The 25,084-nt window shown below is 43.7% G+C and overlaps 1 protein-coding gene across 4 annotated transcripts in view; it reads left to right on the forward strand.

The window, feature by feature from the left end:
• The window catches only part of tead1a (TEA domain family member 1a), a 213,227-nt gene that overhangs the window by 160,520 nt on the left and 27,623 nt on the right, over window positions 1–25,084 (forward strand). For 2 of the 4 annotated variants that reach the window (XM_078220880.1, XM_078220877.1), the window contains 8 exons: window positions 3,292–3,356; window positions 7,468–7,530; window positions 7,628–7,690; window positions 13,850–13,861; window positions 17,633–17,767; window positions 20,927–20,973; window positions 22,213–22,274; window positions 23,359–23,483. In XM_078220880.1, the coding sequence (XP_078077006.1) occupies window positions 13,859–13,861; window positions 17,633–17,767; window positions 20,927–20,973; window positions 22,213–22,274; window positions 23,359–23,483 (372 nt within the window). In that variant the 5' untranslated portion in view covers window positions 3,292–3,356; window positions 7,468–7,530; window positions 7,628–7,690; window positions 13,850–13,858. The remainder of the gene's footprint in view (window positions 1–3,291; window positions 3,357–7,467; window positions 7,531–7,627; window positions 7,691–13,849; window positions 13,862–17,632; window positions 17,768–20,926; window positions 20,974–22,212; window positions 22,275–23,358; window positions 23,484–25,084) is intronic. The other 2 variants (XM_078220879.1, XM_078220878.1) reach the window with 2 other exon arrangements.

Consider the following 25,084-nt stretch of genomic DNA (forward strand, 5'->3'; position numbering starts at 1 on the left):
TGACTCAACTGGCAACCACTGAGTTGGTTGCGACCATAAAATTCAGGGGTAAGTCCAACCCACCAGCCGCCCATGTGTGCCAGTGACGCGAGTTTCCTTCCGAGATCGGGCAGACCGTCCGAATGGTAAAATGCTGCCATGCATCTCTGGCAGTGTAGCATTCCCTTTGTGTAATGCTGGAAGTATCAGCCTGGAGTTTGAGAGACTTTGGGTTACAAGCTAATAATTCAGAAGCTTGAATTCTACCAACTGAGCCCACAAATTAGGCACTTGAAAGTTTTTTTTCTTTAAACTCAGCCAAAGGTATTTTTTATGTAAGAATAATACTTCCAGCAATTTGGCTTTAAGTTGTTTAGCTGATGCATGTGTGTCAGGAATCCAAGTGGTCCCTTTTTAATCTGCTTCCTTCTGTTACGCAGCAAGTAAATGATTTACAGTAAAGTTAAAGTTTATTTATTCGTCACAGGTAGGACACTGCAATGAAGTTGTTGTGAAATTCCCTTAGCCGCCGCACTCTGGCGCCTGTTCGGGTCACTGTACCTAACCAGCATGTCTTTCAGACTGTGGGAGGAAACCCACGCAGACACGGGGAGAATGTACAAACTCCACACAGACAGTGACCCAAGCCAGGAATTGAACCCGGGTCCCTGGCGCTGTGAGGCAGCAGTGCCACCGTGCTGCCGGGAGAATGGAGGCAGTTGCAATTCCAATCAAATATATGGGCTTTGTAGATGTAGTTACACTTTTGTTAGGGCATTTAAAGGCTCTGCAGGTGCCCCTATTATTGTCTGTAAACTCAGATGGTAGTGCGGTAGAACACCACACTGGGTGTATCACCACCTTACCTCCTCGCCTTTGCAGTCTCAATCACATACACTCACTCTCACACACACTCTCACATATACACACACACGCACACACTCACTCACTCACACACTCTCACTCACTCTCACACACTCTCTCTCTCACACTCTCTCTCTTGCACACTCTCTCTCTCTCACACACTCTCACACACACACACTCTCTCACTCATTCTCTCCCATACATACTCACTCTCTCTCTTTGCAAAGTGGAACAACCAGAGGGAGAATCACCTGGTTTGTGCTCATGCACCTCCCAAGTGGTCCACTGGAGGTCAGTGTCAGGGGAGGTTGGAAGTTAGTCCCAAGCCTGCCCTCAACTGGAGAAAATACAGAATGAGTAGGAGGGAAGAAGCAGAACCTGAACTCTACTGTTGGCTGACAACACAGCCTGCCATTACTCGTCAAAATCTGATTGTGCTACTTGTTTGCAGTTCAGCAGCTCTCATCTTAAAAAATTCCCAGCTTTATTTTCGCATCCCTCCGTGGTCTTACCCATCTCTACCTTGTATATCTCCTCTGGTCCACAACTCTTGAAAAATTGGCATCCCTCCAATTCTACACATCCCCAATTCTAATCGCTCCACTAAAGGCAGCCCTGGGGTGATTAGCACTGCTCCCTCACAGCGCCAGGGTCCCAGGTTCAATTCCGGCCTCGGATCACCGTGTGGAGTTTGCACGTTCTCCCCGTGTCTGCGTGGGTTTCCTCCAGGTGCTCCAGTTTCCTCCCATAGTCCAAAGATGTGCGGATTAGGTTGATTGGCCATGTTAAATTGACCCAATTATAAAGGTGATTCACAGGGTGAAGGCGTGAGGTTGCGGGAATAGGGCCTGGGTGCGATTGTGGTCAGTACAGACTCGATGGGCTGAATGGCCTCCTTCTGTACTGTAGGGATTCTATGATGATTCTGTCGTAAGATGCCTGGACATTAAGCTCTGGAATTCGATCACCACACCTTAGTACCTCTCTACCTCTCTTTCCTGAAGACACTCCTGATTCTTTGGTGAAACCTATGCTCACCTGACTTAATAATGTTCCTCAGTATAAGATTCTGTTTGAGAGCCCCTTCTGTGAAATGCCTTGGAATGTTTTAGTGTATTAAAGCTATATAAATGCAAATTGCTATTGTTGAATTGTTTTACAAAGGCAAATGGATATGTTTACTGTGACCTAAATTCAGTGACTTGTGTCTCACTGATTCAGTCTCGGTCCAAAGCATCACGTTATGCTGAAGTTGAAATCCAAGCTCTTTCTCGATAGATTCTTAAGTTCCATTTTTTCATCAAACTATTGTTGTGGCCTTGAAATTTCGTATTTACCCTGCTAATTCCCCTAACTTGCACATCCTTGGACATTTAAGGGCCAATTTACTATGGCCGATCCACCTAAGCGGCACATCTTTCAACTGACCCGGAGGAAACCCACGCAGACACGGGGAGAACATGCAAACTCCACACAGACAGTGACCCAAGCCGGGAATTGAACCCAGGTCACCTGATGCAGTGAGGCAGCAGCAGTACTAACCACTGTGCCACCGCCGAATATGAGGAGTGAGATCAGTTGGACAGCTCCTTTAAAGAGCTGGCATGGGCACGATGGGCCGAACAAACACCTTGTGTGCTGTATTACTCAATGATATTGCAAAGTGATTGCAGTGGATTTCAGAACAAAGCTCGAGAATAAGTTCACACTGAGGTTCTGTATTTACAGCAGCCCTAATCCCCAACCGCTTTGGGACATTCTGAGGTCACAAGGAATGCAGCATAAGTCCAACATTATTGGTTTTGCTTTGGTGCCAATGCTTATGTTATAAATCATTGCTTATATTCATCCTCCCCCAGATCAGTAAAGTTAAAACCAATTAAGAGTAAATATCTGTTTACATACTTTTTAAGTGGAAGCTAAATAAGCAAAATGGAGAAAGGAATAGAAAGGTATATCAATAGGATGAGAAGAAGAAAGGATGGGAGGAGGCACATATGATGCAAAACACTGGTGTGGATCAGTTGGACTGAATTATCTGTTGCTGTGATGTAAACCTTTGTGTAATGCTCAGTTAAGTTTTCTCTGCTGGAATATGTAACTAATTTCTCTTTCAGCTCCAAATGAAATTTCTTTGCCACCTTCAGTTCAACAGCTCCTAGCTCTTTCTCCATGAAGAGTATGCATAAATAAAGCATGATATCTCAGACCAGACCATTTGAACCCCCTGGAGTTTGCTCCATCATTCAACAAGAATGACAGTCAACCTCAGTTACATATATATCTCTTGATTCTCCTAATACCCAAAAATCCATTGAGTTTTGACTCGATTATCCTCAATGATTGAGTGTACGAAACTAACGAAACTTTTCTTAATGTTTGTAGAATGAAATTTGTCTTTATTTGCGAAGATTTGTAGTTCTAATTGGGTGTGCTTGTATTTTGCAGGTCGTAATGAATTGATAGCCAGGTACATCAAGTTAAGGACAGGGAAGACACGAACTAGGAAGCAGGTAAAATAGATCGTTGGGCTTATGTGCATGTTGCAGACTTTTGGGGTAGGTGTCACTTGAGTTGGCTCCACTGAGCTGTTGTATGCCACTGGCTTGCTCTGTTTAATTTTGTACTTTGCTGTCATCACTGCAGTTACATTCACAAAAACAAAATGTTTGTTGCTATTGTCTGTGAACATTTTGTCAATTAGCAGCTCTAATTTTTAAATGAACGCTGAAGCAGCTAAAATATGTGTTTTTTAAATATACCGGTACGCAGTTCTCAAGTATGAATATGAATATACATGTCATGGTGGGGTGAGGGTCGGGGGGGGGCGCGGTGCAATTGAAATGGTAAAGGGAATGGAGATGGTCGATAGAGAGAAACCATTCTACTGACTGGGGAGTATAGGACTAGGGGGTATAGTCTAAAAATTGAAGCCAGACCTTTTTGAAGTGAAATTAGGAAATGCTTCTACGTGCAAAAGGTGTTTGGAGTTTGGAACTCTCTCCTGTAAATGGCAGTTGATCCTGGGTCACTCATTAATTTCACATCTGAGGTTGATGGATTTTTATTAATCAAATTAATTAAGGGCATACCATATAGGGCAAAGGCAAGTGTACAGAGTTAGGTCACAGATCAGCCATGAACTGGCTTAAGGGGTAAATGGCTTAATCCTCTTCTGGTGTAGGGATGAAGGACGGCAATTTTCACGTTAGGTTATCATTTTCAAGATTTTTTTGGGTGGAGTCACAAAGAAGTAACCTCAAACAGCCATGTTCACCTTCTGAAAGCCAGGAACATCTCCCGAACAAGTGAAGAACGATGCTGATTTTAACCTGACTATCTGGAGGTTTTGGGGAATGGCACGGAATGCATGGAGCCATGGGTGGGGCGGGGTGGGGTGGGGGGTGTGGGGGGGAGGGGGGGGTGCGGGTGCACATTCCCACCCTGTCCCATAACCCTGCGGGAGGCAACTGGAACAACCAGATGGTCAGAACCGGACCCAGGTCCCTGAAGCTGTCAATCAGCAGTGCTAATCAGTGTGCCACCGTGCCGCTCTACGTGAAGGACTGAGATTAAACTCAAAGGATCCCCTCAGTTTAAATGCTGCTAGATCAGTTCTCCTAACTGGCCATTTCACAGGGTAGATGCAGTAGCGCCGAACCATTCAGCCCCTCTTAACCACCTCAGAATACTGTGTTTAATTAAAAAATGAGTCCAAGATAAACTCCTATCTAGAAGTTTATCACATGCACTGAAATACAGATTTTTAATTGTAATTTGAAATTAACAGTTTAAGACTGGGATCAATAGATTTTTGTTAAGGCATGTATGGCATTGTTGGCTAAATGGAGTTGAGGTACATGTGAGTACTGATCTGTCACGTTCAGTGGCAGAACAGGCTCAAGGGACTGAATGGCCGCTTTTTTTCTACGTAATCTAATGTTGAAATTACGTTTTGCTGTCATCACTTTTGAAAGGTTTAGTACAGATAAACTGATTTTAAAAATGAGAGTTGAGGATGGATATGTGCTTTAGAATCAATGAATTGCATAATCACTTGTCTTAACATTTGGATCAATAGAAAATTGTGTCTAACAGCTCCGTTCATAAGTTGTGACATTGTTAATATGGCAACCAGACTAAATGCAATTAATACTTATTCACTTGGAATATTTCCCTATTGATCAGGCCCCAGTCACAATTCTGTCCTTTATTAGTAAGCAAATCCCATTATGTTAACCCCATCTGAATCATCTTCAATTACATTGACTACCAGTAAATTTGAACTACCCTGTCTTTGGTAGAACATTTGAATGCGAATGTGTTGTCTTCTCAGTCTCTATATTTCGGAACTATCAATTTTATATGAACAATGACGGGACAAGTAAAGAGCCTCTGGTTTATCCACAGTGTCCTGCACAATCATGATACCTCATTTATCACGATATATGTATACTGCACCCCACCCAAAAAATATTCACAAGTATTGTGAACTGTGAGGGGGATAGTGATAGATTTTAAGAATCATAGAATTACTACAGCGCAGAAGGAGACCATTCGGCCCATTGAGGCTGTACCAACTCCGAGAGTTTCTTGCCCATGCCCTTTCTCCCACTCTATCTCCGTAACCCCACACATTTACCATAGCTAATCCAGCTAACCTACAGATCTTGGGACACTAAGGCGCAACTTACCTTGGTCAATCCACATAACCATGTAACAGCATGTAAACAGGTATGGGCAAGCACAAGGCAGATGACACTTAATGCAGAGAAATGATACATCTTGGAAGGAAGAGTAAGAAAAAGCAATACAAAGTAAATGTTACAATTAAGGGTATGCAGGAAGAGAGGGACTGGGTTTACATGGTGGCAAAACTTGTCGAGGAAACAGTTAATAAAGAATACGGGATCTTGGACTTTATAATAGAGGCAGAGAATTCAGAAGCAAGGAAGTTCTGATAAATTTTATAAAATACTGGTTCAACCTCAACAACTGGAGTGCGGTATTGCAGCCAACTCTGGGCACCACAATTTAAAAAGGATGCGAAGACATTGGTGTGGGTGCAGAGAATATTTAAGTGAATGGTTCAAGGGATGAGAGGCTTCAGTTACGAGTGTAGATTGGAGAAGCTGGGGCTGTTTTCTTCAGAAAAGAGAAAGTCGAGAACAGATTTGGTACAGTTTTTCAAAGTAATAAGAGTGTGCATAGAATAGATAGGGAGAGACTGTTCTCGTTGGAGAAAGATCTCGAACCAGGGGGCATGGATTTAAGATGATTGGGTAATTAACTGAAGAGAACAAATTTGTGAAGCTATGAGGAAAAGGCAGAGGAGTGGGTCTTCTGATTGGGGGACAGTGGTGTAGTGGTATTGTCACTGGAATAGTAATCTAGAGACCCAGGGTAATGCTGTGGGGACTCGGGGGTTCAAATCCCGCCGTGGCAGATGGTGAAATTTGAATTCGGTAAAAAAAAAGAGATCTGGAATTAAAAATCTAAAGATGACCATGAAACCATTGTTCATCATTGTAAAAATCCATCTGGTTCATTAATGTCCTTTAGGGAAGAAAAGCTGTCATCCTTACCTGGTCTGGCCTATTTTTAACTCCAGACCCACAGTAATGTGGTTGACTCTTAAATGCCCTCACGAATCAGCAACAAATACTGGCCCAGCAAATGACACCCACGTTCCATGAACAATTTTAAAAAAAAAGTTGCTCTTACAGAGACCAACAGAAACATGAAAGGCTGAATGGCCTCTTCTGTGCTGTAACCAATCTATGATTCTTAATTCAGCATCTCATAAACCTCAAATCAGATCACCTCTAAGTTAACACTTCCCTGAAGTGTAGAGTCCCAACTCTTTGAAACTATCTTGAAGACTAAGATGCATTACGCTGGAAATTAGTCTAGTCTGACATCCTTTGTGGAATCTCAATATCATTTAGGATTGCTGCAGATAGTCCTTGAGTTTCTGTTTAAGACTGAATACTTGGATTAGAGTTACACTTCCGTAAGCTAACTCGCATTGCATCAATTAATTGATTGGGAACTGCTTCATTTCAGTTCTTTACAAGCAGCCCAAGGCGGGTCTTGATTTCAAAATTTGCATGCCTTTTTATTATTTCATTGCACAATTCGGAGCCTTGTTGAACCCGGTAGTATGCCTCCTGTCTTTCTCATTGAAATCTGGTCTGCTGACGAGCTGCGACCTTATTTTGTTTTATCCCTGCATGGTTTTTCTGCATTACTCACTCTGAAAGCTTATATTCCAATCTGATTAATTGATGACAATGGTGTCAGAGGCCAGGAGGGATGGATCTAGCCCTCAGGTTGAAATCAGTCGTTTGGGGCGATTTTCAAAAAGAAAATGTGTACACACACACACAAGAGGAGCTGCTGGTCCTTTCTGCAAGAAGGTTTCTGAAGTGATGACACTCAGTGCTGCGCTGGTGTATAGTTGCCTGCTGGGAATGCAATTACCTCTTTTAAGTGCTAAGCTCATTAAAAAGGAACAAATAATGTTTTCCAAAAAAAAAAGCCAACGACCGCAGACAGAAGACATGTTTCACCTTTAATTTCCCTTTTGTGTTTTTTTTTTGTTTTATGGGTTGCACTATGTAGGTGTCTAGTCACATACAGGTGTTAGCAAGGAAGAAAGTTCGGGAAATACAAGCTGCCATAAAGGTACGTCTGGCTCGCCTAGTTGCAAGGGGCTTTTGTTTCCATGGTTACAGGCTCTTTTTTTTTTCTCTTTGTTTTCCTCCCTTCCCCTACCCTTTAGGTGTCTAGTCACATTCAGGTTCTTGCCAGAAGGAAATCTCGTGAGATTCATTCCAAGCTAAAGGTATGCGCTTGTCTGCTTTGGGCTCGCAGTTGCTATGCTTCCGACTTATTTTCCTTTTCCGCAGAGAGTACTCTTATTGTCTGCTGAGACTTCCTCCGTCTGAATCTCTCCTTTTTGCATGCCTCTGTCTGCCTAGCTGTTTTAATTTAACACCTCTGGGTGGGTTGCCTTGCACATTTAAAAGTAGATCAGAACGATTAGACCTTTCACTGGTTGTTTTTTTTTAAAATGGGTGCGGGCAGGAATCTTAATATTGAACTGATTCAACTTCCAGCTCCAAAAAATTAAAAGCTGCTTGAACTGCATGTGTGGCTCTTGTGTCAGGTGTAAGAATTTGTCAGAGGCTTTTGACAACGCAATCATTAGTGCTGAATGTTTCATTAATTTTTGTAAATAACACGCACACGCACACAAACACACATTTTAAATGAACCCTTAATTTCCACATTATTATGAGATTGAGGTCAGGTAATTCTGTAAACGGGGTTATTTCACTTGCTGAAATAGTGACAGGGCAGGATTTGATACTTGAAACACACTTAGGCTACGGGAGAAGAATATCAGCAATGGTGCAGGTGGTTTGCTTCTGCGTAAATGGGCGCGATACTCAAAAGGGTTAAAAATGGTGAAAGAGGAGAGAAATAAAAGCCGAGCAGCATTTCCAAAAACAAAAAATTTCCTATCAGATATGCTTAAATTGCACAGTGCAGATAACGAGCTGGCCTGGCTCTGTTGGGCTTGTTAAATATGGGAGGCATCTGGTTTTTTGAATGTAGCGAGAGGAACATGCTGGCAAGAGTGATTGGCAGCTGGTGACTGACTCGGAATCAGTTCTGTCTTAGCGACCCAACTTACGGGGGAGCCAGTGGGAAATGGAGGCTTTCCGTACAGATCGCTCCTTTAAAACAAAACACACATGCACCAAGATGCAACGTCAGATCCACTCAAGAAAAAGGTCCCGATTCTTGAGGAAAGATATTTAATTTGTCGGAGCACTGGGTCATTTGCCTCTTGCATTACACCATCTAGTGGTCGAAAAAAAATCCTAAATCCACCCCCCCCCCCCCCCCCCGCCAAAAAATAAACCTCTGTGTTGCCAGATATGCTTGGCAAGTAACAAAAACAGTCTTACACACACACTGAGCCAGGAACAGAGCCTCTAATTCCTTTTTTTTTTGCCCCATCAGCTGATGGTCACTTAATCCTCCATGCCCTCTCCCTGCACCGTGCACGCACCCCACCACCTCATGGCCTTGCAATTCCTCCAAGAGGTGTATTTGTGAATTTCAGTGTTCGCTCCAGTCAGTTGAGCCCAGGTGAAGCACTTGGATTTTTGCATTGAGCTGGCTGACACGTGAATCAGCCAACTTTTTTTGTGAGGAGCTTTGAGTATTCCCAACGAGCTGTGAGACGCGGGGTGGTTATTGATTATCATTCCTTCCCCACAAGAACGTAAAGTGAAACGAACGTAAAGTGAAACAAACGCATTTCAGGGAATTGACACCATTTTTTAACCACCATGCTGTATGGAAATATAATAAAGGCTCACGTTCGGCGGAGGGGAAATTATTTTGCTATGGTGCTCTTGAAAGCTTGCTTCGGCGACTGTGCCAGATCTTGTGTCAGCTCTGCTGCCAGAGCGCACCAGAAAGTCAAGTTCTAGTCACATTCACACCAAGTTCTCCACTTCAGCAAACTATGGATGCTCGACCATTGAACATATTCCAAATGGAGGTCAAGAGATTGACCAATTTCTGGGTACTAAGAGAATTAAGCAATATGGGGATAGTATGGGAAATTGGAGTTGAGGAAAAAGATTAGCCATGTTCTTGTTGAATGGCAGAGCAGGGTTGCAGGGTTAAAGGGGCTACTGCAGCTTCTATTTGTTACATTCTCGTGTGTCTGCAGCACAACTCAAATTACTGTCGGCATGGGTCACAATCATTCCCATCCCAACCACTGTGTCGTCAGAGCATTAAGAACATAAGAACTAGGAGCAGGCCATCTGGCCCCTTGAGCCTGCTCCACCATTCAATGAGATCATGGCTGATCTTTTTGTGGACTCAGCTCCACTTACCCGCTCGCTCACCATAACCCTTAATTCCTTTATTGTTCAAAAATTGATGTATCCTTGCCTTAAAAATATTTAATGAGGTAGCCTCAACTGCTTCACTGGGCAGGGAATTCCACAGATTCACAACCCTTTGTGTGAAGAAGTTCCTCTTCAACTCAGTCCTAAATCTACTTCCCCTTATTTTGAGGCCATGTCCCCTAGTTCTAGTTTCACCCGCCAGTGAAAACAACTTCCCTGCTTCTATCTTATTTATTCCCTTCTTAATCTTATTTGTTTCTATAAGATCTCCCCTCATTCTTCTAAATTCCAATGAGTATAGCCCCAGTCTACTCAGCCTCTCCTCATAAGCCAACCGTCTCAACTCCGGAATCAACCTAGTGAATCTCCTCTGCACCCCCTCCAGTGTCAGTATATCCTTTCTCCAGTAAGGAGACCAAAACTGTACACAGTACTCCAGGTGTGGCCTCACCAACATCTTATACAGCTGCAACATAACCTCTCTGTTTTTAAACTCCATCCCTCTAGCAATAAAGGACAAAATGTTATTTGCCTTCTTAATGACCTGCTGCACTGCAAACCAACTCCTTGAGATTCCTGCACAAGGACACCCAGGTCCCTCTACACAGCAGCATGCTGCAATTTTTTATCAAAATGGATGACCTCACATTTACCAACATTGTACTCCATCTGCCAGACCCTCGCCCACTCACTTAGACTATCTATATCCCTTTGCAGACGTTCAGCATCCTCTGCACACTTTGCTCTGCTACCCATCTTAGTGTCATCTGCGAATTTTGACACACTACACTTGGTCCCCAACTCCTAATTATCTATGTAAATCGTAAACAATTGCGGTCCCAACACTGATCCCTGAGGCACAGCACTAGTCACTGATCGCCAACCAGAAAAACACCCATTTACCCCCACTCTTTGCTTTCTGTTGGTTAACCAATCCTCTATCCATGCTAATACATTACCCGTAACACCGTGCACCTTTATCTTATGTAGCAGTCTTTGGGTGCGGCACCTTGTCAAATGCTTTCTGGAAATCCAGATACACAGGTTCCCCATTGTCCACTGCACATGTAATGTTCTCAAAGAATTCCACCAAATTAGTCAAACAGAACCTTCTCTTCATGAACCCATGCTGCGTCTTACCAATGGGACAATTTATATTAAGGACAAAAGTCCAAGTGCTTCTTATTAAAAAAAAATTGAAAAAATGGCATTAATTATATAGAATCACAAAACACGAAAACTGGTGAAAGGCTAAAAGGAAGAATTCTTTTTATTGTCAGACCCTATTTTACACTGAAAGTGCATAGAAAAGTATTAATTGGTTAGACTTACATGACTCACTATGTAAAGGTTAAAATTGGAACTTTCAAACATTAACCACCAGTATTTAGTGCTCGGCTATTTGTAATAACTCACCATTTTGCTAAGAATAGGACTTAGCAATTAGTACTAAAGTGATAAATACAACAATGAGACTTTAAAAAAAAAACACAGTAAAACCTTTTTCCTTGGTTTCAAAAATAATTACTCCAAAAGCAGGTTATAAATAAAACACATGTTAACGAGCACAAACAAGCCTTGATGGTTCTGATGAACAGTATTTTTCTTCTTGTTCTCAAGACATTTACACTTTCACTATTCCTCTCTCACCCCCCCCCCCCCCAACCTCTCAATAAACAGAGTTCTGTTTAAAACTCCTTCCCATTGCAACCAGGCTGGAATCTGGGGTGGGGTTATTCCCCTTTCCCAACGATGCACCTTAATTTCGCCACTCCCCCACAACCCAGGGCATTTTTAATGTTTAGTATTTTTTTTGGCCACATAAGCCAGGCTGAAAAGTAAGAATACTGTGCTCGTAAATTGTTGAAATATCAACCGGAAAGCAAAGCAGGTTGCTCGCTTTGGAGGAATGAGCACACACTGTGGTTGTAAACAAGACCTGATGCTCTAGCCTGATTGCGTTCCGTGCTCGGCTGAAGGTAGCAACGTATTTTGATACTTCACCCAGTTATTACGCACGCACAAGACAGTGCCAGAAACTTTCCACTGGCGTTATTAAAAGAAGGGGATTTTAATAATTTATACACAAAAAGAAAACACAACTCCTTTTGAGTGTGAGGTCAGCAGCATTTCGCTACACAATAAGGAGGATTAATTGATGCTCATTATGCAGTATGTTGGGGTAGCTATGTATGCACGCTCTTTCATGGGCATTGGCTGTTGCCTGGCTGACACAACTAGCTTTTTTGTACTAACCGCTTTCTGTCTAATGAAAAGCAAATTAGAAAACTGGCCTAGAGGGAGAAAGGAAAAAAAAATACTGAAATGCTGTACACCACTCTGTTTTGTTTACTTTTGCTCTGATAGAAAATTACTCATAGTGCAGTGAGCAGCAACACAGGACAGGAGTTATTCAGTATTTTTACAAGTCTTCACAGCGCAAGCTGTATGTGTGAAGCTTTCAGTATTTTAATAGGAGAAGGGAGAACACCAAATTTACCTGATTTAAGATAAAGTTTTAAGTGTTCAGTTCATTTTTCGAAAGTAAGTTCAAGTATTTTGAGATGTTTAAAATTTCTGCTGATATCGATCTTAAACTGTCCTGGATTTTTAGCATGTCATGAGTGTATTTGAATTTGTCAGTGGCAAAAAAAAATGTATAAGTGGCACATGTATAAAAATTGGAATTTAAGGAATTGTTTCCAATCCCCTTTACCCATTTTTGGGGCACGTTCCTACTTATGTTGCAGATATTCGAAATTTCGGAGAAATATTTCTCTACCTTGATTATGTCTCAATGGTATCAGGCAGTGAAATGTAACGTGAGAGATCTGAAGTTAATAATTGATTTAAGTCCCATTATTGACACAGTTTGGTGTGGGGGGGGCGGGGGGGCAAAAAAAAAATTCAAAATGGGTATTAAGGTTTTCGAAAGAGCACAGAAGAGATTTATTAGAACGGTACCAGGGATGAAGGGCTTCTGTTGTGTAGAGAGGCTGGTGAAGCCGGCACTGCTGTTCTTGGAGTAGAGGGGGTCAAGGGCAGATTTAATCGAGGTGTTCAAAATCATAAAGCGTTTCGATGGGGTTAAGCAAGGAAAAATTTGTTTCCAGTGGTGGGCAACCAGAGGACACAGATTTGAGTTAATTGACAAAAGACGCAGAGAGGGGAAATGAGTTTCTACTTTGCGTAGTGAGTTATGATGATTTGGAATTCATTGCCTGGAATGAAGTAGATTCAATGGTAACTTTCAAAAGGGAATTGAATATAAATAATGAAAAACGTTAAAGACTGTAAGGGAAGAATAAGAGGAGTGGGACTAATTAAGATAGCTCTTTCAAAGAACCTGCACAGGGCGCATACTTCTGTGTTGTATAATCTACGATTAGTGTGCAAAATGAGCTTCAACAACAACCGAACGGCTTATTAGAAGAAAAGCAGACTCTGTTCTGCCCAACTGCCCGCTCGGTCTATTCCCCGTGTAGGCTATTGATATGATTTTGCTCTTTATCTTTTGTCACCAAAGCCACTTTTTTCGAGCATTTTTTTTTTCTCTGGCGTTAGAGATGGGAAGCAAAGCAGCTTGCAAGGATAGATGTCGTTTTCTGCTATGATATATTTTTGTGTGTGTGCTTTTTTTTTGAGTGAACGGTTGGAGGAAGGGAGGAGAGGGGCAACGATTATTAAGTTTTAGTGACGAGAGCAATTTGTAACTACGCAGATCAAACAGTCGGACAGCTGAACAAAGCTTTTAAAACCCACAAGAGCAGTTTTGCTGCTATTCCTTCCCATTGGTGCCGTGATTGAATTGGACATTTACAAGCAGGCAGCTGATGCTGATGCTGAACAAATGGTAACATATGGACTATCTGTGTGTCATTCGTAAATAAAGGGGCAGCATTTACTGATGTCATTAAATTACCCAAGAAAGAGAAAATCCAGAACAGTTTTGCCATTTTGTATTGATTACTGTTGAGTTTTTTTTATAAAACAAAAGAATGTAATGTGGTTTTATCTGTTCTACCATCCAAAAATATTTTAACAAACTTATCTATTATTGCAAACAGGTAACGAACATGGTAAGTATTTTCAAAAGACCAATACTTATTATTTGTTTTGTTCTTTACTTGAGTGCGGGATGTTGGGGGCAAAATTATTCACTTGACAGTTGGTGTATGCTCTCAGGAAGGGAGGGTGGGGGTTGGGGTGCGGGTGCCTCGCTGTCGCCTGTTGTTGGCTGTCCATACACATAACTGGCCTGCCCCTTCCTTGCCAACCACCCCCGCATGCCTCCCCTGCCTGCTTCCTATGTCTGAGCGAACTGCTCGACTCCTGTGCTAAAGCATGCTCATCTCAAGCCCCATAATGTGAATTTTGTCCCAAACCTCAAGGCTCAGGTCATCCACAGTACAAATGTCAACATTTCAGAATACTAGAGATCTTAACAATTGACGGCCTCCCTTCAGACTTGATTTTAAAATGCTGCCTCATTACTGAGACCTATTTCTTCTGGCAGCTGAGAGGTGGGAGTGAGGGATGGCCACTTAAAAAGTAGAGCCCAGGCCATTCAGGGGTGGTGTCAGGAAGCACTCACTCAAACACTGATGGAAATCCACAAATCGCCCCCTACCCCCTTCCCCGCCTGCTCGCTCTGTCATTTGAAAATTTCAGATCTGCTATTGATCATTACGAAAGCACAATAGTACAGTTGTTGTAAACCTAAAACAAAAGTACAAAATGCTGGAGCAGGTCAGGAAGCACCTGTGAAAAGAGAAGAATAAGAGTTAATGTTTCAAGCCTGCAATCATTCAGATGAATGGTCGCAAACCTGAAACTTTAACTCATTTTTCTCTCCACAGATAAGATCTTTGGTAAGGGCTATTATGGGCTATGGAGCCAAGACGCAAGACATCCATGATCCAATTGAATGGTAGAATATGTTTAAGGGGTTAAATGTCCTCCTCCCCTTGCTCCTTTATGGCAGTAAGATAATCTGCAGATACATTGAGGCTTATTGTATTTAGTCGACATCAAACATGGATTATAACACATGAACTTGGGCCTTTTAGAGTAACACGCTGGCCTTTAAAGGATTGCAAACACCGATTCTAGGTTCCTGTTTTAGCTGGGCTATGCATGAAGAGCAAGTGTGTGTTGCATGGCTATGTTGAAAGTGCAATAGAAGTTATACAATGTGGGTTGACAATGTCCAAATTTGAAACAATAGATCAAAAAAATAAATGGCAAAAAACAAAATTATGTTGAGTATGGGCTACCACAGTTGGCACTCAGGGTCTCTTGACTAGGACAGCAAGCAGTGGGAGAGAGGAATTAACTGGGCTGCTTGATATGGAGTGAATCCCTTCAGTTGTAGATAAGGATAACAACAATTTGCATTTATACAGCACCTTTAAGGTTGTAGAATGCAGAAGTGTTATCAGACAAAATGTGTGCCAAGCTCCAATGGATATGTTCAAACAGGTGACCCAAAACTTGATTGAAGAGATAGTTTGTAAAGTACATCTGCAAAGAGGAGATGGAGAGGCTTGGGGAGGTGAGGGGCGAGCTCCAAAACATGGGCCTAGGCAGCTGAAGGCACACCCACCAATGGTGGAGCGATTAGAGTTACTTCCATATCGGAGGCCAGAATCAAAGAACGGCTTGATGTCTCAGAGAGTTGTGGGGCTGATGGGGTGAGGACATGGAAGGATTTGCAAACCAAGATAGGCATTATAAAATGGAGGTATTGCTGGACCTATTGCCAGTGTAGGTCGGCGAGCACAGGGGTAATAGGTAAAAGAGACATAGAGCCAGCAAAGCTTTGGATGAGCTCAGGTTAAGTGGGAATAGTGGTCCCCATGCGGCCCAGCAGCCTGCTAACGCGCCAGACTTGCGGGTATCAAAATGTTCACTTGGAAACAACACCCAATGTGTTTGCAACAGTTGGGAACTACACAAGTCGTTACACTGAAGGAAGGAAACATAATTAAATTGGAATTTCCATTTTTTTAAAAAGCAAATTGTCAGTGCCACCAGATCTAAGTTACGTTGATTCATTGTGAAATTTGCATGGATGTTGATGGGTCATGCTTAGAATAGTCAATTTATTCCTTCTGTACTAGTGAAACTTTTTTTAATATTTTGCCGCAGTATTGTGAAGCAGACTATGTGATGCTTTCAGTTTTAATTTTGTAGAACAGCTTTTATTTTGGGGAAACCTGATCAGAGAAATACATTTGATTCTTTTTGGCCTTGCATTATTTTTAAAATGTCACGTTTCATAGAATGTTACAGCACAGGAGGAGGCCACTTGGCCCATCATGTCTGTGCTATCCAATTAGTTCCACTCCCCTGCTTTTCCATATGGACGTGTAAATGTTTCCTTCTCAAGTTTTCACATGGAGTTCCTATTGTAATGTTGGAAAAAACACACCAGCCAATTACCACACAACAAAGTCCCACAAAGTGCAGTGAGATAAATGACCAATCAGCCATTTGTCAAGGACATGGCTTCTTAGCCTTTCCCTGACACTACAGGAACTTGCTGTGCATCTTCCACCATGTTGACAAAAGCCGCTAAATTTCCTGTGCAGCCTAGTTTCTTTCCTGGTATATTTGTTGTGCTGCTGGAGCAGCTCAGTGCTGTGCTTCTCAGTGTTGCTTACTGTTTTGTATGTACATCTGCAACAAAAGGGAGTATACCTAGCTCCCCCTTGACATTCAACGACACTACCATTGTTGAATTCCCCACCAATATTGACTGGAAATTTGTCTGAACTCGTCACGTAAATACTGTGACGACAAGAGCAAGTCAGAGGCTGGGAACTCTGTGCGCGTAACTCACTTCCTGACTCCCCAAAGCCTGCCAACTACACAGCGCAAGTCAGGAGTGAGATGGAATACTCTCAACTTTGCTGGATGAGTGCAGCTCCAATACTCGAGCTCTACACCATCCAGGCCGCTTGATCAGCACCCACCAGCTTAAGCATCCACTCCGTCCACCCATTTAAAACAAATGTGCAAACGCTTGTGTTGCAATGGAAAACCACTTGAATACATTGGATAATCATGTACTATCACCTGGGAGTGATTTCGGAAGCATTTTCGCATCTATAAAGATGGCTCCAATTCATGGAACACACAACGAAACAATGGTTAAAACCTCAAATGCTGCACCTGACACACATCCAACCAAAGTTTTAAAGTTTATTTATTAGTGTCACAAGTAGGCTTACAGTATAGTCTTTGGGTTAAAAGGAACACTTGGCTTAATTATTTGAAGAGTTTTGATGGGAGTGGATAGGTCGAAATGGTTTCCATTGGCAGGAGGGGTCAGTAAGCAGAGGGACGTGGCGATGAGAATTTTTTTTACACAGTGAGACGTTTATTATCTGGAAAGTGCTGCCTGAAAGGAAGGGAAGGTTCAGCAATAACTTTCAAAAGGGGATTGAATATATATTGGGAGGGAAATTATTTGTAGGGTTTTGGAGAAAAGACCAGGGTAAGTGGGTTCCAACGAGCCATGACAGTCACTTTGGGCCAAGTGAGCTCTTTCTGTGCTATACGATTCTGTGAACTCAGCATGTTACACATGAGGAACAGAGAGGATGCAGAACCCGGGTTGGGAGAGAGGGGTTTAAGATAGGCAATTTCAATTGAATTCACGGGAGTGACCGAGTCATCAAAGTCAGCTTTAATGTGTTTCCTCATTTTAAAAGATGTATTTTTTTTGGAAATTATTGCTTGCTTTTTGGGTTACTGGGCGAAGCATGTGGGTCCAGAGGCAGTGGAGCAGCACATCTCTTTGGCAGTGGAGCCTGGTCTAAGAGTGTGTTGTGTTGTGTTTCAAGGATCAGGCGGTAAAGGACAAAGCCCTTCAGAGTATGGCAGCAATGTCTTCTGCACAGATCGTATCAGCGACAACCATCCAGCACAAACTAGGCCTACCAGGCATCGCTCGCCCATCCTTTCAAGCAGCACCTGGGGTAAGTGATGCAGTTTTAAAGCAAGGCCTTGAATTGGGTCTGTTGCTTATTGTGGGGGCTTAAAGGGTTAAATTATGAGCACAGTTGGTATAAGTTAAGTGCCGGAATTTTACAGTCTCACCCACCCAAGGGTCGTAAGATCCTGCCCGAAGCCAACGGAGAAGGCATTCTTCGTTGGCCTCAGATGGGATCTTACGAGCCTCAGGCAGGCGAGGTAGTAAAATTCCAGCCAAAGTTTATTTACTAGTCACGAGTAGGCTTACGTTAACACTGCAATGAAGTTACTGTGAAAATCCTTTAGTCGCCACACTCTGGCACTTGTTCGGGTACACTGAGGGAGAATTTAGTATGGCCAATGCACGTAATCAGCACGTCTTTCGGACTGTGGAAGGAAACCGGAGCACCCAGAGGAAACCCGTGGGGAGAACGTGCAAACTCCACACAGACAGTCAGCCAATCCGGGAATGAAACCCAACTTGTGTTGAGGATGCTATGTGAATTCAAGTCATGGTGTTCCTGTGAAGTTGAGAGATAATCTAATCAAGATGTTTAAAATGAAGAAGAAATTTGATGGATGACGAGGGAACCATTTCCTCTGGTAGGGAGTGTAGAACGAGAGGATGCCATCTTGAAATTAGAGTTCAGCTGTTCAGGAGTGAAATTGGGAAGCAATGCTTTCATATGAAAGGTAGTGGAAATCTGGAATCCTTTAAAGACTTTAGATCCTCGGACCAGTTCAAATTTTCAAGATTGAGATTGATAGATTTTTGTTAGTTAAAGGTATCAAAGGATCAGGAACCAAGGGTAAGAAATTGACTTTAGAGACCAGCCATTGTCTAATTGAATGATCTGAGGGACTCAATGGCCTCCTCCTGTCCCTATTTTCCTATAGGAAGTAAGTTTACTCTTTCTGTTTTTTCTCTCTCTCCCTCACTCCACACTCCTATCCCTATCCCCTCCCCCTTGAATTTTCCCCACAAAACGGTTGCATTGATGTAGGAAGCAGAGGGGAAAAAGGGGAAAAGTGAAAAAGGATCACGAGTGAGAGAGCGAGAGAGAGTTTGGGGGCGGGGGGATGTTTTTGCCAGCCTACACACACTAATTTGGAGAGCCTGAGAGACTGATCTTTCTTTGGAGGGTGCCAGAGTCATTGTCCCCACCCCCCAAAAATGTCCAAGAACCAGTAAGTTTCCTTCAGCCGTACTGCCAAAGGAATCAACCTGAGCAAACTGCGAGTGAAGGTTTGCTGGCAAGGCTCAAAACGTTGGCAGCAGGGTCCGGGAGGAGGAGTGTGCACACAAGTTGCAAATGTACCCTGTGGAGGCCCAGGCTCAACTCAGCTTTTGCCCATGCCTTCATTGGCAGCACCGCCCCTATCCATCGCAAGTGGCCTCCTCACGCCTTGTGTGCAAGCACATGGTTCTCCAAATCTGGAACACCTTTTGCATGCTCCACTTAGGACAAGGTTCTGAGATCCGATTGTCCTGGAACTGGCGTCCATGTGGAATTATGAGTAGAAGTTCAGCAATACAGGCCTTCTTTTCCAAGCATGTCCTAAGTATCGCAAATTTTCAGGTTATTTTCTCCAAAAGTAATACAATTGTCCAGTTGAGTTTCTTGTTGAAGTGACTGGATTTAAACTTCATACTGTCTCTAGGTTACTCATTGGACACTTATTGTACTTTAGTGTCTTTGTGTTTTACAGATTTAAATAGAAACAACTTTGCATTTATAGAATGCCTTTCACAAGTCCACAGAAGTGCTTTTCAGTGCTTTGTAAGCAAAGTTGTTATGTAGGGAATTCTGACACCTAGGTTAGATTCAGAGACAGGACCAGATGCTGGGGATAAAATAGGATTTATGTGTGCTGTGAAGTTCTTTAATTTCTGAAATGGAGTATGCAGCACATGTACACACTTCATAGAATCCCTACAGTGCAGAAGGAAGCCATTCGGCCCATCGAGTCTGCACTGAACATAATCCCACCCGGACCCTATTCCCATGACGCAACAAATTTACCCTGCTAATCTCCCTGATACTAGGGTTAATTTAGCATGGCCAATCAACCTAACCCGCACATCTTTGGACTTCTGATGCAAAGTCTGCCGGATGCCATGTTGGTAAAAGGGTTAGTGGCACACCCCTAACATTTCTCTCAAATATGCAGAGTAGGCAGATCATAATGTCAGTCAGCAAGTAATATTGGTCCGATGATGCCCATGCTGTCATTTTGCATCAGGCTTTAACCTTTTTTAAAAATTCACTCATGGGATGTGGGTGTCGTTGTTTGGGCCAGCATTTATTGCCCATCCTTAATTGTCCTTGAACCGAGTGACTTGCTAGGACATTTCAGAGGGCTTTTTTTTTTTAAGAAGTCAACAACGTTGCTGTGGGTCTGAAGTCACATGTAGACCAGACTGGGTAAGGATGGACAGATTCCCTTCCCCCAAGGACCTTCATGAATCCAGATGGGTTTTTACAATAATCTACAATGATTTCATGATCATCATTAGACTTTTAATTCCAGATTTTCCAGCTTCAAATTTCACTATCCACCGTGGTGGGATTCGAATCTGGACATTATCCCGGTTCTCCAGAGCATTTTCCTGGGTCTCTGAATTACTAGTCCAGTGACAATGCCACTACGCCATCATCTCCCCACAACGACACGCAGCTGGAACACATGTTCAAGTGCATGGTTTGGGGAGGAGGGTTAAATGGGTGGTAGGGCAGAGGTTGGAAAGGGGGCCCAAACAGGAGAAGCACCAGGGTCCATGATTTCTCTCACTGGTCCTGGTGAGCAGGACATGTGGCATCCGATGTCAGTCTCACTTGTCGCTGGTTGTATCAATCAGTACTTTGAAAGGATATCTGACCCATTTTAAAACTGGCCTACGTATGTAATATTTAGCCTGTGATCTTGTAACGGTTTTACCTTTATCTTGCAAAAGGTTAGGACAAACATGATGGGCAAAATATGCTCCTTCTGTGCTGTAACTTTCTACATTCTGTGAAAGCTACATCTGAAAACTTGGTGATTCTCTGTTGCCGTGTTACTTTGCGTTCTATGATTTATTTCAACATGTTTAAAGATTTGTTGGAATATTGCTCTCTTGTTAATGCTGTTCATTGCTTTGACTTGTTTTTTGTTTTCTCCAGTTCTGGCACAGTGTGATACCAACCGGGCAGCCGGGATCCTCACAAGAGTAAGTAAAACAAACATTGTGGTCAGGATCAATGGGGTACTTGAGGTGCATTCAGCTGTGAAGGGAAATAAAAATAAACACAGGTGGCTGGAAGATGATAGAAATCCATTGATCTGGCAGATGAATCTTTGACAAGGCACTGCACCTTGGATTTGTTACAGATCAAAGGCTTCAAGTGCAAAGGAGAAGGCTTCAACAATTTCTCCTGACTGGGAAGCCACAGCAACTTCAAATTGAAGTGGTGTGAATATACTAGTGCTGAGTGCACAAAATTGTGCCAAATGGATATTCTCCCCCACCCCAGTGAAATTGACATCTCTCTGTCAGGACTTCAAAGGGGTCTGCTCACACCTACAGCTTCTGACAGGGAGAAAGGAAAATCTCTGCTGCAGAATGAAGTGCTGCAATGATTTAAAATCCTACCAGGTAACCAGAGGGCATGGCGATTAGTGTCGTGGCCACTTCAGAATTTGCACAGCTGACAGGCAGGAAAGCAGAAATTGATCCCAGGGCTGCCTGAAATCACGATTCCTGGAGTGAGTGATCTTCAGGTCTGCCAGGGCTAGACAGAGTAAGGAGTCTAACAACACCAGGTTAAAGTCCAACAGGTTTATTTGGTAGCAAACGCCACTAGCTTTCGGAGCGCTGCTCCTTCGTCAGGTGAGTGGGAGATCTGCCACTCACCTGACGAAGGAGCTGCGCTCTGAAAGCTAGTGGCGTTTGCTACCAAATAAACCTGTCGGACTTTAACCTGGTGTTGTTAGACTCCTTACTGTGTTTTCCCGCAGTCCAGCGCCGGCATCTCCACATCAGGGCTAGACAGGGCAGTCCAGCCATGACACTCCCATCCTGTGGAGAGAGGTGAGATCAACCCCTGGTCCCCAGCCATAGCCCACCCAATATTTATCTGCCAGCCAACAGACTATATGGTGGTAATCACATTCCTGTTTGTAGGAGCTTTCTGTGTGAATATTGACTCCTGAGATTCAAATGGAACAATCTGGCCAGTAACAAATAGAAAGGTCATTGTGGCTGCAACGTCTAGTCATATTCCCAGGGCTGGTAGCTGGGAACTGACCATGTTAGATTAGTTTGAGACTTGGGATAGATTCTGGTTCAGTCCATACACTGCATGTTAGTGCTTACTATTTTACAGTGTAAACCTTTGGAGTTATTTATTTTGATTCCAGTTTGTTGCGATGATTGGAATAGTGTTACGCTCACTTTATTTTCCTACAGTGTGAAGCCCTTTGCTCAACAGCCGTATGCAGGCCAACCAGCAGTTACAACACCCATTTCAGGTAAGAAACACACTTTTTTCTCCTCTTGCCCCTCTATCCCCTCATTTTCTCTCTTTCTGCCTGCACCCTCTCCCATCTCTCTCTCTCACACTCTCTATGTCTGCCCCTTTCTCTTCATGGGTGTCCCCTCTCTCTCTCTCCATCCCCCCTCTCTCCATTCTCTCTCTTTCTCTCCAGCCGCCCACCCCCCCCCCCCCCCCCACACTCTCTCTGTCCCCCCTCCATCCTTCCTCCCTCTCTCTCTCTCCATCTCCCTCTCCATCTCCCTCTCTTTTTATTCATTCATGGAACATGGGTATCACTGGCTGGCCAGCATTTATTGCCCATCCCTAGTTGTCCTTGAGAAGGTGGTGGTGAGCTGCAGTCCGTGTGCTGTGGGTTAACCCGCAATACCGTTAGGGAGGGAATTCCAGGATTTTGACCCAGTGACTGTGAAGGAACATATTTCTAAGTCTGAGTGGATTGGAGGGGAACATGTAGGTGGGATGTTCCCATGGATCTGCTGCCCTTGTCATCTCTCCGTCCGTTCCCCTCTCTCTCTCTCTCCCTCCATTCCCACCCCCCTCTCCCCGTATCCTCTCTCTCCGTCCTCCCCCCTCCCTCTCTCTCCGTCCTCCCCCTCCCTCTCTCTCCATCCTCCCCTCTCCCTCTCTCTCCGTACCCCCCCCCCTTCTCTCTCCGTCCTCCCCCCCCTCTCTCTCTCTCCATCCTCTCCCCCCTCCCCCTCTCCATCCTCCCCCTCCCCCTTTCTTTTTCCGTCCCCTCCATATCTCTCTCACTTCAGTTTCCCGGAGAAAGTGATGATAGGGCGGGAAAGTGGTGTTGAGGATTATCATATCATATGATCTCATTGAATGGCGGAGCAAATCGATGGGCCAAATGGCCTACTTCTCCTATGTCTTATGGCTGCTGCCATCTTGGATTCTTCCACGGGGGTTGCTGCAGCTGAGTGACCGCGTCAGCAAACAATCTTTCAAAGAGCCAGCATGGGCACAATGGCCTTCTGTGACTGTATGATTCTATGATCTTGTTTTGTGATGATGTGTATCAGGGGGTTATGTATTATGTTATATTTTTTGTGCAGGTTATGAGTCCACAGCAGCCCCAACCCCCTCAGTCCCAGCATGGCAAGGCCGCTCCATCGGAACATCGAAACTTAGACTTGTGGAATTCTCGGCCTTTCTCGAACAGCAGAGGGATCCGGACTCAGTAAGTCTCCCACACACCATTTATTTGAAGGTGTTATATTTGCTTTATATAAAACTCTCAGCAAAGACCTCAAAATTTGACCTCCCTTTGATCTTAAGCTTACGGACAGCAACGTTGCAACCTGTACATTCAAAATATTGCCACTTTCCTATCCTGTGTATGGCAACTTATATATCCTGACTTTTTCAACCTGTGCATCTACAAAAAGAGTTTTAACAACACCAGGTTAAAGTCCAACAGGTTTATTTGGTAGCAAATACCATTAGCTTTCGGAGCGCTGCTCCTTTGTCAGATGGAGTGGTGCATCAGATTTCCACTCCATCTGACGAAGGAGCAGCGCTCCGAAAGCTAATGGTATTTGCTACCAAATAAACCTGTTGGACTTTAACCTGGTGTTGTTAAAACTCTTACTGTGTTTACCCCAGTCCAACGCCGGCATCTCCACAACACATGTACAAAAAACCAGGAAAGTTCCCTCAGGTTTTCTACGCACCTGATTTTAAAGGTCGCGATGTTTTTTTTTCATAGGAACCTTAATGAACTTCGACCAAAACACTGACAGTAGTTCATAGAAATCATAGATACCCTACAATGCAGAAGGAGGCCATTCGAGTCTACACCAACCACAATCCCACCTAGGCTTTATCTTCGTAATCCCATATATTTACCCTGCTAATCCCTATAATCTACGCATCCCGGGACGCCAAGGGACAATTTAGCATGGTCAATGCACCTAATCCGCACATCGTTGGACTGTGGGAGGAAACCAGAGCACCCGGAGAGAAATCCGCGCAGACACTGGGAGAACGTGCAAACTCCACACAGACAGTGACCCAAGCCGGAAATCGAACCCAGGTCCTTGGAGCTGAGGGGCAACAGTGCTAACCACTGTGCCACCGTGCTGCCCAGTTATCAGAGCTGTAGTTTTCAATGGCTTAATATCTCTATTGAAAGGGCAGGAAGGGAAATTTAACAGTGCTGTGTTAAATATCAGGGCCATAACGTTGCTGATTAACTTCCACCTTTATTCTCAAGCCAATGTTTGAAGATTTTGATGAAATAGTAAGTCCAATATTCTGATCAGCAATGGAATACATTTTTAAAAAATTCATTTATGGGATGTGTGTGTTGGTGGCTCGGCCAGCACTTGCTGCCAATCCTAGTTGCCCTGGAGAAGGTGGTGGTGAGCTGCCGCCTTGAACCGCTGCAGTCCCTGATGTTTACGTACACCCACAGTGCTGTTAGGGAGGGCCTAAATCTGCTGGTCTCCAGACCATGATGACCAGAGAATGGATATATTGCAGAAGACGTGTGTTAGGACCTGCGGACTTCCTGACGCTGGACGTATGTGGCAATAGCCCAGGAGGTTTAACCATCTGATGGGCTGATTTCCTGCTGCCCAGGACCCCCCCCCCACGATGAATGTTCCCCCCCCCCCCCCCCACGCTGAATGTTTCCGAACCCAAGCTTAAGATAGAGACTTGGGCCAAATAAACGGGATGTACCTGAATACTTACTCAGGAACTGTTAGACAATCTCATCCCTGGTGTAATAGCTGTTTGAGCATTACAACCAAGTAACACCCCCCCCCATCATCTCCC

The sequence above is a fragment of the Mustelus asterias genome, chromosome 9 (genome assembly GCF_964213995.1).
Source record: "Mustelus asterias chromosome 9, sMusAst1.hap1.1, whole genome shotgun sequence".
NCBI classification, from domain to species: domain Eukaryota; kingdom Metazoa; phylum Chordata; class Chondrichthyes; order Carcharhiniformes; family Triakidae; genus Mustelus; species Mustelus asterias.